Source organism: Acartia tonsa, chromosome 9 (genome assembly GCF_053477335.1).
Source record: "Acartia tonsa isolate MP-2025a chromosome 9, ASM5347733v1, whole genome shotgun sequence".
Taxonomy (NCBI): Eukaryota; Metazoa; Arthropoda; class Copepoda; order Calanoida; family Acartiidae; genus Acartia; species Acartia tonsa.
The window spans coordinates 14,399,711-14,418,744 of record NC_137268.1 but is presented as its reverse complement, the minus strand read 5'-3'; the positions used below and the strand labels follow the sequence as shown (position 1 = coordinate 14,418,744).

General features: G+C 29.8%; 1 protein-coding gene and 1 long non-coding RNA gene across 2 annotated transcripts; one reads left to right on the top strand and one right to left on the bottom strand.

Moving 5' to 3' along the window:
* Positions 1 to 4,921: 4,921 nt before the first annotated feature.
* LOC145327731 (uncharacterized) lies at positions 4,922 to 6,552 on the bottom strand. Its single transcript, XM_080171286.1, has 6 exons — positions 6,508 to 6,552; positions 6,366 to 6,447; positions 6,180 to 6,222; positions 5,813 to 5,943; positions 5,463 to 5,642; positions 4,922 to 5,291 (listed from the first exon to the last, which is right to left on the bottom strand). The coding sequence occupies exons 2-6, from the start codon at positions 6,412 to 6,414 to the stop codon at positions 5,053 to 5,055; spliced, it is 642 nt and encodes a 213-aa protein (XP_080027412.1). The 5' UTR covers positions 6,415 to 6,447; positions 6,508 to 6,552; the 3' UTR covers positions 4,922 to 5,052.
* A 9,086-nt stretch (positions 6,553 to 15,638) lies between these two features.
* LOC145327730 (uncharacterized) lies at positions 15,639 to 16,607 on the top strand. The gene is made up of 3 exons (XR_013882231.1): positions 15,639 to 15,670; positions 16,113 to 16,209; positions 16,455 to 16,607. It is a non-coding gene; the product is annotated as an uncharacterized LOC145327730 (long non-coding RNA).
* The last annotated feature ends 2,427 nt before the right edge of the window (positions 16,608 to 19,034 follow it).

The window sequence follows — 19,034 nt, the reverse complement described above, 5'->3', positions numbered from 1 at the left end:
GCTGCCGAGCCCTGTTTCTTTGTTTGTTAAACTTGAGAATACTATCCATTGTTATAATCTTAGTCTGCACTGCATTACTAGGCAGTTTTACAATTTAAAGCATTTCTAAAATTATCGCCCGTCCCCCACACTTATTGAGGGACATAATTCTAATTCAATGACTACAATGTCTATTTATCATTTTGTTTTCATACTATTTTTGTTTAAACAATAAACATGCCATTCCAAAAACAGATATATAGGAATATTATAGTGTTATGATTGGATAAAGAATGCAACAAAGATTGGATAAAGATTGCAAATGGCTCTCCTTTACAATGGAGCTTCTCATAGGTCTTGGGTTGGTTTAAAACAATTTTTGTTTAACTTTTTTCTTTATAAAACTAAAAAAAAGGGCGGTCGAACTAAATAAAGTATGGAGTAAAAAAACTCAAAATGGCGTTTAAAAATGAAAATAAAATTATTTTTTTCCATCTTTCTGCAACAAATTATTTGTTCTTACTGATGTTTTGATCCTTTTAATCTAAACAAAAGTCTGCATTTCTTTTTAAAGAATTAAAGTAATTTAAGATAGCATTTTTCTCTCCTCCTAGTGTTTATTTGAAAACACAAAAACAGAAAAACGATAGATTTTATAAAAGAAATAAATGGAAAGAGTCAAGTAAACAACCTGAAAACCTACAGAATCCTATTCACCTGTTTTAAGGTCAAGGCATTATTGTACTCTTACTTTTATTGAAAGAATTTACATTGCAACAGTAGGGTTTATTATTTGTTTTCAACGGTTTAAACAGTTTTCAGGGTTGTATATATTCCTATTCTATACAAAAATCAAACTTAAACTAAAACTAAAACATACATCCAACTTCTTTACTGAAAATAGCAAAATTAATTTCTTCTTTTTACAAAAACTCTACAAAAGAGTTATACTTTGAATATAAATGAACGTATAGACAATCCAATAATTTCTTTTTAACCGATTTTCTGGATTTCATTGCATTCCCCCCTCCCATTATTTAATATGGTTTAGCTACCAAAGGTGGCGAAATGAAAATATTGGATCTTAAGCATAATTTCACATATCGCATCATAAATTATATACTACTTGTTTTCTTAATAATTCAACTCATTTCCTTATTGTTTCTATATATAGATAAGTTTTATTCTTTTATGACAAGCTAAATACATTTTAAAGCTAATTTGTAATGTGTTAATTGTGGACTAAACGGATTAGGCAATGGACAATTACTTTATATACATCCCCGATGATGTTAAACAAATAAACCCCACATCAGATTAAAATCATTTATTAAAAAGTTTAGATATTATTGGTTTGTAATCAACCAATCAAAATTCAAGAGAAGCGTCCGCAGTCTTTGAGCCAAAAATGTGGTTATACAACTTTGGGTACTAGTAAAATTTACAGTCCAGTGTCCCGTCCCTCCTTGCTGTTTATATACCCATAGTTAATAAACTTGTCATTCCCGAGCAAGCTGGATTTATGTATCCGATATTGAAATTCCATAACTTTAATTTATTTGGACTGAAAATTCAAAACTACTTTTACCTCTGCAGTTTATGGCTATCTTTCTAAGAATAAAGTTAGTTAAATCTGTTTTTCTAAGCTAAAATGTTTCTTTATGAGAAGTATTTTATTTATAATTGGAATATCTAAGCTGGTATGTAAGATAAACGATTGAATTTTGTTGTGCGAATACAAGATGAGGTGCTTTCGATAAAAAAAAACTCATTTTTTTAAAGAGGGGTATAAATCCTCCCCAACATTTAGTTTTGAACCTTTAATGTACCCATAGAAAGCTTTACTTTAAAGAGAACCATATCAGTTGGCAAGATACTTTGCTACACACGAATAGACTGACAGACATCATATTACTCTTTAAGAAATACGTTCATATTCATTTATACAGCAGAAGAATATTCACCAAAAACATTTTATGAGAAGAAATAATATATTTTGTCTTAAATGGTAGAAAATGAAGCATCCAGATTGTTGGATAAAAGAACTTACATACGGTTATCTAGAATTATAGAGTTACTGTGCAACTAAAATTGTTATTTTTTAATGCATCTATATCAAGCGGTTGGTTTCAAATCGATACCCTACTAGCAAATAACAGAATCAAACATTAGATTTCAATTTCTTGTTTTTTCATTAGAAACGAATTTATTCCATAATGAACTAAAATAAAATGCTGGTTTTTTTTATCATGAAGATATATTTACAAAAGAACATCCAGTAAATAATTTGTTCAGTCCGCCAGTCTATCATGCTACAATGCTTCTTATATATTTCTTGATATAAGAGGTGCATTTTTCTATGCTGTTTAATAATTCAGAATTCCAGTATTAATATCCGCTGGATTAGAACTAGCCATACCTGAAATTCATATATCGAATCGTATTATAGACGACAATTTTCTCCTAATAAGAAAACAATTATATCCCTTTCTTTACTTTTCTTTTATGACAATTCAACTATCTTCCTTATAACTCACTTTTCAGTTTGTCACTCCATGTTCGCAACTTATGGATGTTGTCATCCTTGTTTTATAACTGACTTCTTCTGGATGGATAATATTTGTATTTCAAGTCTTTCATGTCCTCAACATCAAACATCAGACATTCATTATTCATAATATGGAGAGTTAATATTAGTCTGTCCATGCACTATCTATCTATCTATCTATATATGTATTATATAATTATCTATCTATCTATTTATTATCCATAATATGGAGAGTTAATATTAGTCTGTCCATGCACTATCTATCTATCTATCTAGATATGTATTAAATAATTAGCTATCTATCTATTCATTATTCATAATATGGAGAGTTAATATTAGTCTGTCCATGCACTATCTATCTATCTATCTATCTATCTATCTAGATATGTATTATATAATTATCTATCTATCTATTCATTATTCCTAATATGGAGAGTTAATATTAGTCTGTCCATGCACTATCTATCTATCTATCTAGATATGTATTATATAATTATCTATCTATCTATTCATTATTCATATTATGGAGAGTTAATATTAGTCTGTCCATGCACTATCTATCTATCTATCTAGATATGTATTATATAATTAGCTATCTATCTATTCATTATTCATAATATGGAGAGTTAATATTAGTCTTTCCATGCACTATCTATCTATCTATCTATTTAGATATGTATTATATAGTTAGCTATCTATCTATTTATTATTCATAATTTGGAGAGTTAATATTAGTATGTCCATGCACTATCTATCTATCTATCTATCTATCTAGATATGTATTATATAATTATCTATCTATCTATTCATTATTCATATTATGGAGAGTTAATATTAGTCTGTCCATGCACTATCTATCTATCTATTTAGATATGTATTATATAGTTAGCTATCTATCTATTCATTATTCATATTATGGAGAGTTAATATTAGTCTGTCCATGCACTATCTATCTATCTATTTAGATATGTATTATATAGTTAGCTATCTATCTATTTATTATTCATAATTTGGAGAGTTAATATTAGTATGTCCATGCACTATCTATCTATCTATCTAGATATGTATTATATAATTATCTATCTATCTATTCATTATTCATAATATGGAGAGTTAATATTAGTCTTTCCATGCACTATCTATCTATCATTCTATCTATAGATATATATTATATAATTAATAATTATCTATATATCTATTCATTATTTAAAATATAGAGAGTTGATATTAGTCTAACAAGGCACTCTCTATGTATTTAAAGGGATATGAGATACATTTTATTGGCTGTTTTGGACTTTTAGTACTAGAACTCATGCAACTATTCTAAACTTTTTAACTTTGGTGACTACTGCAATGAATACCATTGAATATGTTATACTGCTAGCATACCAAACACAATGAAAATAATCAATACAAACACAAGCAGACAACAAAATTTGTATTGAACTAAATCATTTAGTCTTGCTCTAACAATAATTTTTTTAATTATCTCATGTAATAGATGGAAACTCTACTGTGATATTTCTGTAATAATAATTTAAAAAACTCTAAAATTTTACAATCCAAGTATTATTTTTTTATTAGTTTATATTAGTTATTGGGGCTGAGAGAGTTCCAATGGCGATTTTAAGAGTGATTAATTACATAATGTTTGGTTTATTATGATATATGCTAACCAAATTTTCCAAAAAAAAAAATTTTCTTTCAATTTTGTATTAATTTCTTTTTGTCCCATCTCTACAATATTGAATATTTACAAATTAGATAAAACAGATAAATGAAGATAAAATGATAATTACACACATAAATTTCATGAAATAGGCACTTTAGAAAGTGTAGCAACTCTATAATCATAGTTGTTTACGTTAAATGCAAACTTTAGCAAAGAACTTATCATATAGCAGATCCGATTATTTTCTGTATATATTCAACAGCTTTTATGAAATAGTTCCATTATTTCTGGTTGATTATTACGAGTACACTTAAGCATAAAGTTATACACAAAGTATTGCTATAACTGTACTGGTCTTAGAAAGCAAATTTAATTTAGGTAATTTTTAGACATTTTTACACAGAATTTTTGTTTAAACTTTAAAAAATATTGAATAAGAAAAGTTCTTTATTTGTCATTGTACATTTGTCTGGATGTTGTCATCCTTGTTTATATTTTTTCAAATGTCTGATTAAATTATGTAAATTGTCATCATTATTCATATAGAAACACTTGTTTTAGAAAGATTATATCCATTGACTTGCTAAATATCCAACAAATTAATATTTGACCCAAAAACTAGTATTATCAGAAGGTATTTTCCTTGATTAGCAGAACAAAGCAAAATCTAAAGCTTTACCTAGACAGATATCCTCTACTTTATTTTGAAGAAAATAATCAAATGATATAGTGATGGTTTATTTCAAATAGCTATTTGGTGCAAAAAAAATACAACCCAAACAATAAAACATAAAATAAAGATATAATTCTAAAACATGTTAAAGAATATAAATCCAATTGTTGGAAACCGTATCTAAAGCTCTGAACAGTAACGGAGAGAACAGTAAGGAACTTCAGACAGGTTATAAACAAAGAAGCTTCCACAGTTTGTCACAAAGGCAAGTTTACTTACGTCACATATGTCATTTTTATCAAAGCAAACAGTGATGGCTCTGGTTTCACATGCTGTTGGTAGAATAGATTGTGAATATCCACCAACATTTGTTCCACATTTACGACGGTTTGGAAATAAGCCTTTACTGGACAGTTTGCCTTAAAATGTATATGAATACATAAACATAAAAGCTATTAAAAATAGTTTGGGTTCTTACAACTAATATTTTTCATTTTAGTAGAAAATGCCATTGTAGGAAATTCTATTTGTCTGTAGAAATAAATGAAGCATCTTACGTATGATAAAAAAAATATATATAAAAATCCTACCTGTCCCTGATTTTCCAAATCTGTACCATTTATTGCTTCCTTTCCAGTCAGGACTTGTATTGCTGTTTGGATATGTTGTAGAATCACAATACCAAGCTCTACTATAAGATATCAATCTATTATCAACCCTCAGAACAGCATAACCATTAGTACCATCTCCTTCAAAACATTCAGGAAAACCTGCACATCATAATTTAATGAAAATTTTAATCAAAGCAAAAAAATTAGTTAAAAGAATACCTAAGGAAATTATCACATATAATTTAACTTATTTTAAAGAAGACAATATATTTATATTCTTCACAGCAACAACAAATATAAGTGTACTGCTTAACCAATTTTTTTATTACCTGAGAAATATTTTTCCTTGCATATCCTTTTACCATTTTCAAAACATGTTGCACGTGGTTTTTCATCTGAATTTGGGACTGTTTCTGGTGCTTTTAAACACAATTCATTCAAAACTTCCTCTTGACATGTTCTAAATTTGTGAAATTTTAGAATAAGAATATTTTTCACTTAAGTGATATAAATCCTTTACATAGCAACTTGTTCAGGATTTTGTTTAACAGAAACTAATATCTATGAACTATTACACTTTCCTTAAAATGGTCCAGGGACCTAGAATTACATTACCCCCCCCCCCTCCAATGCAACATATAAACATATCAATGCACACATATATGAAATCTAAAAAAAGTTTGTGATTTTACTTACAGAGAAGCAGCATAACAGTCTTCATTGGAGTTAACCAAGTATCCTGTTAACAATGATAAAATTTATTTCATAGTTTAAATAATTAATTAAAAATATATTTACATAATTAGATAACAAAAACCTATTTTTTTAAATCAGGAAAAAAAAGTAAGAAGTAAAGAAAAAAGGCTTAATGAATGTTATTACCTGCAAACATAATTCCAAGAACTACAGACATTTTCATGTTTTTCATCATGATTATTCTAATTTTCAAAGAAAATTTCTAAACCTAAAATAAATGGTAAATAAACATAGATAAATTATTATAATTATAAAAAGTTGTTCTTACCACTTTGATATGAACAAAACTGGTAAATTGTTGAACATTGTCTCTGTATTTATTAGGCCTAACAGGTGTAAAATTTTATATAACTTTTATATAATGTACATGTATAGACAATTGAAATTTTTATAATAAAGATATATATTTATAACTATAAAACGTTTTTTATGAATATTATCTCTGGAATGGATTGAAATATGATTGCTTGGTAAATGTATAGTCTAAAGCTATCCATGTATTCATATTGAGAATCAAGGACTGATTTGAAAGGGCTCTATGTTGAAGTTTGGTATGAGTCTTCATTATGGTAAAATCGCCTAATGATCAAAGCTGTTGGTCAGATTTTGCTTTTCACTAAAACCTTTGTGAAGGTAATCAGTTGGTTTTCAGATAACATGAAGGTTTATTTACTTTTGGAGAAGACAAAAATTTGAGCACTATATGTAATATCTCTGACCTGGCTATACACAACTGCACCTGCAAGTTAGAGAGAAAGAAGTTTGATATCCTGAAAATGGCCGGTCATGGCAAGCAGGCCATTGGCAATATTGTTGATTCCAAGGAGATATTTTCAAAGATTATGATGGTTAGTTGAAATTGGAACTGGTAATGTATTGGCTAAATTTATCATGCAGCAAGTGAAACCAATTAATATCGGGTGGAATAGAACTGGTAGTCAGCCATACTGAAAAAATATGTCTAGCATCATATTATATTTTCTTCAATTTTCTACAAATATGAAAATGTACAATGATAAGAATATAACAAGTCTTTTCAGCCCAGAGATGCCAAAGTTTTAATCTTATAATTGTATATTTTTACATCCGCGGAAAGCTGTTTATAGTATAAATAACTATTATAAATTCCTATCATGACGTGTAGAAAACTTTCAAAATTTTCATATACCTAAAATATAATTTGAAAATAACTATTACTATGTTATAGAAGCTAAGGCTTCAATTTTTGTGCATTGGGACTGTTTGTAGCAGTCATTCAGAACTTAGCGGGGTGTATTTCATGCAGGCTTCCTTTAAGATATTCATCCATATTGCTACAGAATTATTTAATTTTTGAAGAGTAATCCTGATTTTGGGGGGTCGACAGCCGCAGCCACACTCAGCCACGCAGCTTAGAGAAGTCTTAGCTGACTGTTGCTCTGGCTAGTTCTCCTGTATGCCGCGCGGCTTTGGTTTTTTGGATGTCTTCGGCTTTAGGCAGAATCAATGATAGTTTTAGTTTATAGTATTTTTCAAAACATACTCAAAATCTTAAACGATGGGTGATTTCGTAGAGAAATGTTACTGTTTTCAATATTTTCAAGATACTAAAATAACCCTAACAATATACAAATTTCCCTATATATTCAAACGACAGGAAATTGAGACTTCACACCTTTGTTAACATTTTCATACGGATAGAAGGGGTCAACTTATGCTAGATTTGGGATGTATTTGTAAGATACTACATATGTTCACATATCTTTACGGTCAAACATTGTCAGAAAATCATAAAAATTCCGGAAAATATTATCATACGAAGAAGGTTTATGGCCTCACTAGAATTTTATGACTTGGAATAATAAAGGTTTGGTTAATAGATTTTTTTTCTATCATCACGCAATCTCGTAGCAAGATTATCAAGATAGTTAATCTTAGTTCTTATTGCTAATTTCGCTTGTTTTTTTATTTTCATTTTGGCAGCATTTCATGCTTAATAAACCAACCAATCACAATTAAAGAAAAAAAGTCTCCAAAGTTGTTATTGCTAATTTATCTTGCTTTTTTATCTAGTGGCAACTTGTGACCTTTCCAGTTACTTTATGTTCTGTTGTGTTTGTCAGTTCAAATAAAGAAATAGGATTTTGTAGATTTATTAATTATGTATTATTTTTTAAAAATGTTATGTAACCCCCCCCCCCCCAATCATATTTCTTAAAATATCTTATACGTGAGTCACACACAAAGTAGAGAAACAGGTGCATATATATTGTTAATGAATTCTGGCGTGGGGGGGGGGGGGGGGTTTACAATGATGCATCAGATTCAGAAGTAGCTATTTATTTATCTAATATACCAACCAAAGGTTTTTTTTATAATATCTATATGTGATACTTAATTTTTCAAAATATTGCTTGACTTTGATGTATCAATGATCAGAAATAGCTATTTATTTATCTAATATACCAAACAAAATTTTTTTTTATAATATCTTTATCAGTTACTTAAGTTCTCAAATTTAAAATATAGCTTGAATTTTCTAAAGAATAATTCTTACAACATTTCTGTACGAACACCTTGGCTGACCGTAATAATATCATGTTACCAGTTACTTACCACCACCCCCCCCCCCATATTCCGAGGGTTAATCCCCATAAATCATACATTTAAATAAATACAGGAGACTTTATAATAATAATACTCGAGTCCCCTCCCTCCTCTTTACTACTTTAGTAATATAAATAAAGACATCTTCTTAGCTTTAACTTTACCAATTCCGAGCCTAACCAAGGAGAGCGCAAAATCTGTCGGACGACACGAAACAAACAGACCAATGAGAGTTCGAGTTGGGTGGGTTACTTACTATTACTTACAATTAATATAAACCGCTTTCTAGGATATAGAATGTACAATTATAAGAATGCTTAAATTAAATGAAATAATCAAAATTATCATGCATTTTAAATTTGTTTCGCTTTTATGGATTTTGACAATTTTTGTATTGTAACTTATAAAAAAATTGCTCATTTGTAAACATCATATTCATGACCAACTTCCTATCATAAAGGGGAGGGGGAGGACTATATACTCTTAAAGTTTAATAAACGTATGTCTAAGCAAAGCGAGGTTTTTCTATAATTTGTGTTGGTTCTTGAGACTTGATGCGTCGGTCTGTGCATCATTAATTAAATGTTAGTATTGTCTGTGCATCATTAATTTAATGTTAGTGTTGTATATATTTAGAAAGCGTTGCAACTATATAATACTTACTTATAATTTTGATTATACTTATACATTTATGCTTATGTTAATGTTTGATTGTACTACCATTTCGCTTTTATGGATGTTGTGATCCTTGTTGATATAATTAAACCTTAAAAATATTCCTCACCCCCGCCCCCTTTATATTCATATTTGACTTGCAACTTTGGATGGAAGGAAATAATACCCTTTAGGATTTAACTTTCACTTGACCTATACTGAACTCCCCCCCCCCCCCCATCTCTTTTAGCAAAAGTTGACCGATGATCATTCATCATATATCATACATCATAATAGGGGGAGGGATCTTTTACTTACAACGAGACTTAAATAAATATAAGAAGAGTATAAGTATTTAGAAAACAAGGATGACAACATCCATAAAAGCGAAGCACTGAAACGTTAGGACAAACGGACATTAACACTTGTATAGTGTCAGAACTGAATAATCATAATATAAATGTATAAGAGTCAAAGCAAAATTGTAAGTAAATTTGTTGAAAAACTGCTTGATTCAGGATAATGTTTATGGACATACTTACATTTTTAGGACTTGATTATAGAGTTGCTTCGCTGATTACATCGTACAAAATCAGATCAATCGGATAAATAGATCACATAAAAATTTGTCGTTAAAAAAAGTAAAAAAAATCAACATGTTTAAAATGGACGTGCGGACATTTTGGTGATGATTATAGAGTTGCTACGCTTTCTAAATCGTACCCAACTATTAAAGGAATCACCATGCAAAATTTGAAATCGATAGGACAATTCTAACATGCCTAAATTAACGAAAAAAGCTATCCGTTACGGATTTTATTTCTTGTAAAAAAAAAAGTAACAGGATGTCTTTATAACTTATTGTTTCTTTGGATCGATATGATTTTAACCCTATTTTATGGGGGGGGGGGGGGGGGTTGAAAATGTATGAAATCTGAGTACTAAGCTTATTGAACTAGCAGAGTCACGGAGGAAGTGGACATTGGACTGTAAATTATATTAGCTTAAAAACTTTGGGTATAAAATGTATTTATCAACTCTGTGATCGTTGCTTAAAGATTATGTGACAATTTAAAACACAATAAAGTTAAGTGTCCAGACATTTTAAACTTAAATTGTAATCTAATGAGGGGTATTTTTGTTTATCATCAAAGTTCCCTTCCTGGGCCCAGCTAAGTAAACAACTGCAACATGCAACATGAGTATTTTATAATATAGCTCTATCAATATCCAGGGAGGGAGGGGACAATGGGCTGTTCATCTCACTAATCATATATTCGTTGGCTTTACAAATTTGGGGACTTTATTAAGTTTTGAATTTTGATTGGTTTGTTCATTAAGTTGGGTCTCCAACGTTTCAACCACTAATTGTAGTAAAAAAAGGGGTAAATTTGTGTATTAATATTAGCGATGTACATCAATTTATCGGCCATTGTCTTATCAATTTAGATCTCTGATCAATATCCTTGTCAACATGCAATTTTATTGGTTTATATCGACTACAAGAAGAGAAAAATTTAGGTTGCAATATCCCCTCACATTTGTTGGTCGGGATGGAAGGGAAGGGGTAAAGAAGAGGAATGGGGGAGATATAAATTTTAGCCCGCCGAATAGTTCACTTTTTAATAGAACATGAAAATCTGATGTAATGTCTAAGTAATTATAAATCCATTTTAAAGTCGATACTATCCCAAAAAAGGACCACTGCACTGTTAAGGACATTTGATAATTAATGACACAAGTACTCAAAGTTTTATTAATAAGTTTTTTTACTCGTAGGTTAAAAAAATTGAATTGTGATTGGTAGGGTCCGAACTTGTAGTGCCCAATCTTTTCAACCAATGTTTTATATTGTATAGATTTTTATTCATAATTTTTGGTGATGTACATCAATGCAAAGTCCATTTTCTAATCCCCTCAGATTCCTGGGTATGAATCATAGATTATTTGTGTGTGTGTCCATTCCATTTTAGAGGCGCTACTACAACGGAAATATTATTACTTGGATGCTGCATCATATTTTCATGTATTCTGATAAAGTGAAACTCATAGCTGGCTAAAATAACCATACCCCCCCACCCCCCAATCTACCTACTCCCCTTCTACTAGATGAACTAGTGAACAATAAACGAGTTCTGTGTTAGCAAGCTAAATTAACTACAAATTTTCTTTCTCAATATATCCATGTATATTTCATATTATTTTATTGTTTGTCCATTTTTTATAAACCCGGAAGGCAAGTAGGGATTGAATGGACTGTAAAGTGTAAATTATACTGGTACCCAACGTTTTATAATCACGTTTTCTCATTCGTTTGCTTGGACTTATAAATGTATTATTTTTGACAAAATCATACGTCATTTTTTTGTAAAATTGTTAAATACAGAATACTGTTTAAAGGACATACCTAACCGTAATTGACGGACATACCGACTCTAATCATAGAAAAGCTCTGCTTTATTAAAAGTAAGGTTTCAAGTACGACCCCTTGCTCAAATCAAAACCTTAACTTCTTTTCTATTATAAGAGTCGGTCCGTACGTCTGTAACAGTTAGCTCTTTTCGTTATCAGAATGTCCGTATGTCCATTTCAAACATGTTGTTTTTCAATTTTTTCAACATCAAATTTTTATGCATTATAATTATCTGAATGATATGATTTTTGGAATACAGATTCCTAGAACAACAATGTATAATGTTATTCAGTTCTGACACTCTACAGGTGTTAATGTTTGTTTGTCCTACTATTTCAGAGCTTCCCTTTCATGGATGTTGTCATTCTGTTTTTATAACTTTTATAAATGCTCAAATTAAAATTAAAATTTAGAAAGCGTAACAACTCTATAATCGTTTCCAGAATGTCCGTACAACTATTTTAAACATGTTGATTTTTTTATTTTATTACATACAAAATGATATTTTATTTTTCTAAAAAAATAGCTGTTTTAATGCATACAAAAATTATTGCATGAGAATACTGAAGGGGCTGGAAAGACAAAAGTATAAGTACAGATTCTATATATAACATATCTCCGCCCATTTCCCTATCCAATTTAAATTTTAGCTAACAAAAAATAGCTATTTGCTCTGAACGGACGGAACGATCCTAATCATAGAAAGCTTCGCTTAAAAAAAAAGCTTATTATATAAGTTTTACAAGCAGAGAATCAATACAAAACAAACAGATTCTATTTTTAAAAAAGATTAATTTTGCAGATTTGTAATTGATTGCTTTCTACCTATTCCCTAGAAAGGTCCAGGTCATGCTCTAACTAAGGATCTCACTAACCGCTGAACCAATGAACAATAAAGCTTCTTAATTAAAAGTGAAAGTTAAATTTTGTTTCTTTTAACTTTTAAAACTCCTCATATTTAAACATCAAGTTCCTATTGTAAAGATTTATGGGAAGGGGTGTTAATTATATCTACTGCTGTTAAAAACAAAGCTTTTCTATAATTGGGGTTGGTTTCACGTCCGTCCGTCTGTACATCTAGAACCGATAGATTAAGAAAGTGGAACAACTTTATAATATTAACTTATAATTCTGTTTATACTTTTACATTTATATTCTGATTATTCAGTTCTGACAATCTACAAGTGTTACTGTTTGTTTGTACTACTGATTCGCTTTTATGGATGTTGTCATCCTTGTTGATAAACCCTCTGATTTCCTTTATTTGGCTAAAGTTAAACAGAGTTGCCCCCCCCCCCCCATATCCAATTGAATATGATTTACTACTATTTTATGCCAAAATAAAGGTAAAAGGTAAAACATGGACAATAATAGTTATTTCTTTCTTTGTATTATAAACGGCTTTCCGCGGATATAGAATGTACAATTATAAGATTAAAACCAGTTTTTTTAGCCCTGAGGTGCCGAAGAAAAAAACTAATTCTATATTCTAATCTCCCTCCCCCCCCCCCATAAAAAAGTTGCTCTTAAGAATTCATTTGTAGTTCTATGCCTTGTAAAGTAAATCATATTCAATTGAATATGGGGGGGGGGGGTTAAAAAACCCTGTGAACACACCCCATCCCCCATGGTAGGACAAACAGACATTAACACTTGTATAGTGTCAAAATTGAATAATCAGATTATAAATGTATAAGAGTCGATGCAAAATTGATTATAGAGTTGCTACGCTTTCTAAATCTTACCTAATTACTGCAGGAATCACTATGCAAAGTTTGAAATCGATAGGACAATTCTAACATGCCTAAATTAACGAAAAAAGCTATCCGTTACGGACGGACGTACGGAGTGACGGACGGACGTATGGACGGACCGACCCTAATTATAGAAAAGCTTCGCTTTTAAAAATTAACTTTTATGTGAGACAATGTTAGATATACCTTTGTAAGAATGTGTTTCTAAGGACCAATTTTTAAAAGCGAAGCTTTTCTATAATCAAGGCCGCTCCGTCCTTTACTGATATCTCTTATCATAATTTTCTTTTCTATAATTGGGGTTGGTTGCACGTCCGTCCGTCTGTACATCTGGAACAGATAGATTTTTTAGAATTTAGGCATGTTAGTATTGTTCTATTGTACAATTTAGAAAGCATAGCAACTCTATAATATTCACTTATAATTTTGTTTTTACTTAAACATTTATATTCTGATTATTCATTTATAACAACAGACAAAATAAAAGTGTTAATGTTTGTTTGTACTACTATTTTGCTTTTAAGGAAGTTATCATCCTTGTTTTTTATCTCTCATTTTATTCTTAATCCTCTCCCTCTCCCATATGTTGACCCGTTTAAGATGACCTTTTCTTAAGTTACAAACCCCTTCCCCCTACAATCCTATAGTCAATTTCATCATCGATTCGTGGGATAACTGTTAAAGAGGGGAGGGGGGGGGGGGGGTGAAGTATTATCATAAGAACCTCATAAAAAGGAGGGAAATTTTAACTGAAGGTAAAATTTTTTTCTGCAGTGCCGCTACTTTACAAATACGAACTGTAAAATTACAAGTCAAACAAGATAAAGTGGTTCTTTGACAATCACTATTTAATCTGGACAACATTTTGCTTCAGTAAACAATGTTTATACTTTATAATGACGTGCATATTAAGTAAATATTAAGTGAAAAAACCTTTCAGTGTTAAATTATACAAATTTTATATCTATTCAAATTTTTTTCATGTATATTTCAAAAAAAAAAAACTTTTGCTAGAAATTTTTTTTTGTAATATGCGAAGGTTCCGTGATCATATGAACATGCTATTTTATTTGAGAAATCCAATAATTTTTAAAAAAACTCAAATTGCTCAATAAAATTAAACGGTCTAGCTAAGTTTTTGAAAGGGATAATTAGTGATTTACAACGATATCCTGGCCGTATGAAAATGTATAGCTATTTCAATATTTATCATATACCCATTTAACCCCTTCATTTCACACGTTTAACCCCCAGTATGAAAATTAGGGAATTTAGCAATATTTGGCACCAATTTTAATATTTTGAAGCCTTAAATTAGTTTTTGAAACTAACGATATGACTGGGCAGAATGACTAGCAGCTAAGAAATTTCGAATTTTAGAATAGCTCTTCTACTATTAAATAAATGGAATAAATTAACTTTAAAAGAAGGATGTTATAAAAAAGATTTCGTATGGATGAGAACCGGTTCTAAAAGAAAAAAGATTTTAACATCCACAAACTTGAATCTAGTAGACATACAATATAAGATGGAAGGACTATGTGGTTTAAAGATTAGATGTCCTATTGACATAGAAAGATATACAGTAAACTTTAAACATATAAATTCAATAGTAGCTGAGGAAAAAATCAAACATTCCTAAAGTATACTCTTAAAGTTTATATGTGATTAGTGTTTAAAATATATAGAAACAACAATCCGTCCAACCTAAAAAGGAATTTCATTGCAGACAAACATATTTGTATATGTTTAGTTGTTTTAGAGAATTTGTGATGAATTGAATTCTATTTTTTTAGTGCATACTAGTCTATATCTATTTTGTCTAATGTCTAATTTTTATTAAAAAATCGTTTTTTTCACTAAAGTAATCAGAAAAACGTGTATGTTACAATAAAAGTAAAAGTAATTTTTTAAGTATTTTAAAGCATTTTTGTACTCAAACCGGTTTTTCGTCATTAAAGGGTTATAAAAGAGGTAAAAAAACAAACAAGAAGTCAGTAAGATTCTGTACTCCTCCAGAGAAGGTTTGAAACGTGTTATTTTGTAGTCAAAAGAACATTTTTAGTGCTTGAATAGCAGTAAAATTATAGTTATTTTTTATTGATCAATATTTTGTAGATATTTTCGTATTTTCTTTAATTACTAATTGATGGTCTGCTCAGTCTGTCTTGTGATTGAGGAAAATATGAAGTTGTTGAAGGAGTATTGACCAATAATTTGTAAATTTTATTTTACTGTTATTTTTTTTGTTTGTTATGATCTTACTCAAATAGCAGTAAAAGTGTGGTTATTTTTTATTTGTCAATGTTTTGTAAATATTTTCATGTTTTCTTTTATTACTACCTCATGGACTGCCCAGTCTGTTTTGTAATTAAAGATGTTATGAAATTGTTGAAGGAACATTGACCAATAGTTTGTAACTTTTATTTTACTGCTATTTTTTTGTTATAATTTTTGATAATCTAGGCCTATTGAGATAATTCTTAGTGATGGCATATAAATTTGGCAGTGATCCACAGTGGAGTAAATATTTAGATCAAAACCCTGATTTTTCAACAAATTGGTAAGTTTTTCTTATAAATTCTTATACATTTTTCTAAGGAGTTCTTTTTTTTATTTCATTGATTTTTTTTGTTGAGTTTCTAGTTTGTTTAATATTTTTTAAGTGTTTTATAAACCCTATACAATACAAGTTTAAGAAAATATTAAAATCAAAATGGATAGTTATTAGTTAAAAGCTATCAGTAAAAAATCAATCTAATGTTATTGAATCTATGAAGGTGTTTTAAAAAAGTGTATTTTTTTTAGTTCAACACTGTTGACAGAGATAAATCAGAGAATTTCCTTATTACCTACCAATACCTACCTCAATCTACTTATATTTTGATATATTTCTTAAATATTTTGTTTAAATCTGTTTAACTAATGTTAATTGTCAATAAACTAATTCTTTAGAAGATATTGTTTTATTTTGTTTAAATTCATGTATATGTTCAAAGGTGATAACATCGGCTAATTAGGGTTTTTATCCAAAACATTGAACAATTTGCAATTATGGAGCAGTAATTCTGTTTATACTATTTTTTAAAGCTATGTTGTAATTTCAAATAGATTTACTTAATTACTGCAAATGAATTAGCCAAGTTAAAAACCTTATGACATAAATAGATTGAATTTAAATAAAATTGACTAAAATGGCACAAGCCAGATTAGATATATCTTCAATTATTCTAAATCCAGCGGGATTTGATAATTCTAAAGAATTATTAAACTATACAGGTGTTTGTGAAATAGATTTTGAGTTTTTACAGAAGAAATATGATGAAAATAGTGAAAATTTTTATAAGTATTTGAATTTTTCTATCAAAAGATTTCAGGCCAAACGTGAAAGGTTGAACCTGAAAGAGAATGAAATTTTGGATAAGAAAACTTTGTTTGTAAGAAAAGGTGAGTTAATGATGTTGATTGATAATATTGCAACACAACAAAGATTTGTAGGACTGCTAGAAGGATTAGCCAATGATGAAGAACAGAACAATATTCTTAGATTAGAAGAAGAGTACCATGCTTTGAAAGGTTTATATTTGATTACTTTGAATGGATATGATGAGTTGGTGAAAAAGATGGCTGAGGAAGCTGAGGAAGCTATAGATGAAGAAGATACCGACAATGGAACCAAGAAGGAAGAATACAACTTGGAGAATCTTCTTCCAATGGACACTCCCAACTTTGCAAAGCAATCAGATAGAAATAACAGTGAAACCTACAGTCAAAGCTTTGTACCAAGATTAGAAGACCAAAAGGAGTTGGATCTTAGTAATCAAGCATCAACGCCATTAAGGAATGGCAATACGGTAAGATTTTCAGATGTAGTAGTCAGTAAAGTGTTGTCTGATTATTCTACTACAATTGAAAATGAAGAAACTTGGCGATTTGTAGAACCTCAAACTAATATGATTGAGGAGATATCTCTTGTTGAGGATCTTCAAGCAATACATTTAATTGTATCTAAGAAGATAAGTGAGGATTTAGCTGACGTAGAGTTGACTGCTTTAGAAAAAAGAGATTGTGCTAGGCTGAAAGAGCTTAAAGCTGACTTAGAACGGAAGAGTGAAAAACTTCCAATCATCTGTAATGATAGTCTAAAGTTAGAAGCAGTAAAAGCTTTTCGTTCTGCTACAAAGTGGATTAAGAAAGTTGTAAATCTAGTGTGTGAACGAGGTTTGCATTTGCAAAGCGAACAAAAGTACAGCAAACCTCTTGAATTAAGCAGTTTCAAAGGACATACTGAGCAAAGCACCAACATTTATGAATTTTTTTCAAACTATGAAGTAATTTCTCGTGGATTTAATACTGAAGATAAAGCACTTTATCTATTCTCCAATTACTTGGATGTTAGTATCAAAGCAGAAGTTCGCCATATTCGCACTAATTATGCACTTATGAAAGAAGCGCTCATAAGAAAGCATGGTAATGTTAATATCCTACATATGCACAAGCATAACCAGATCAAGAAGCTTAAAAGTGTCAATATAAGATCTTCAAGGAATGATAAAATTAAGTATGTTAAATCTTATGTTGAAGTTCTTGAACAGCCGAAGAGCTTAGTTGAAATGAATGTGAAAGATTATCCTGAGATTAAGCTTGAAGCTTTTAGTTATTCCAATATAACTGATCTTGCAAAATTGCTGCCAGATTTTATGTTTCGTTCCTTTTCACAAAAATATGTGAAAGAAGCAGCTAGAAGAAATCAAGAAGCTCTGTCTGGACAAAATACATTCGAAATACTTATGGATATGATGAAAACAACTTTGAAGGATTTAGAATTTACCAATGAGTTATATCTAGAAGAGGATACTGAAAAGGAAATTAAACAACCATTGGTGAAAGCTAAAGTTATGAATGTTGATGCAACCATCAATGAATCAAACAGAGAAAAGAGTAGAACTTTTGCAACAGAGAAGTATTTTGGGGCTCCGTGTATTGCTCATGATACTGTAAAGAGAAAAGTCAAAGACTGTTTAAGTGGCCGCTGTAAATCTTTCTTAGAAATGAAACCAATAGAAAGAGAAAAAATGGCAGTAGCAAAGAAGGTTTGCAAAGTTTGTTTATTGTATATTTGTAAAGTAAAGCAAAACAATGAATCTTGCTTACTTTTGAATGCTTTGCCTTCAGGTATAATTTGTCCAACCTGTAAAAACAATCATGTGCTTAAAAATATCTTATTATGTTCAGAGCACAATAATGCTTCCAATACTAATATCAAAAGTGCTATATCTGAGTTCTTACCTGGATTTAGGAAAGATACTAATATTGATCTACTATTTGTTGGTAAAATTTTCAAACTGGGTTTTCCAGAAAATCCTAAACCAACAAGGAAGAATGAAA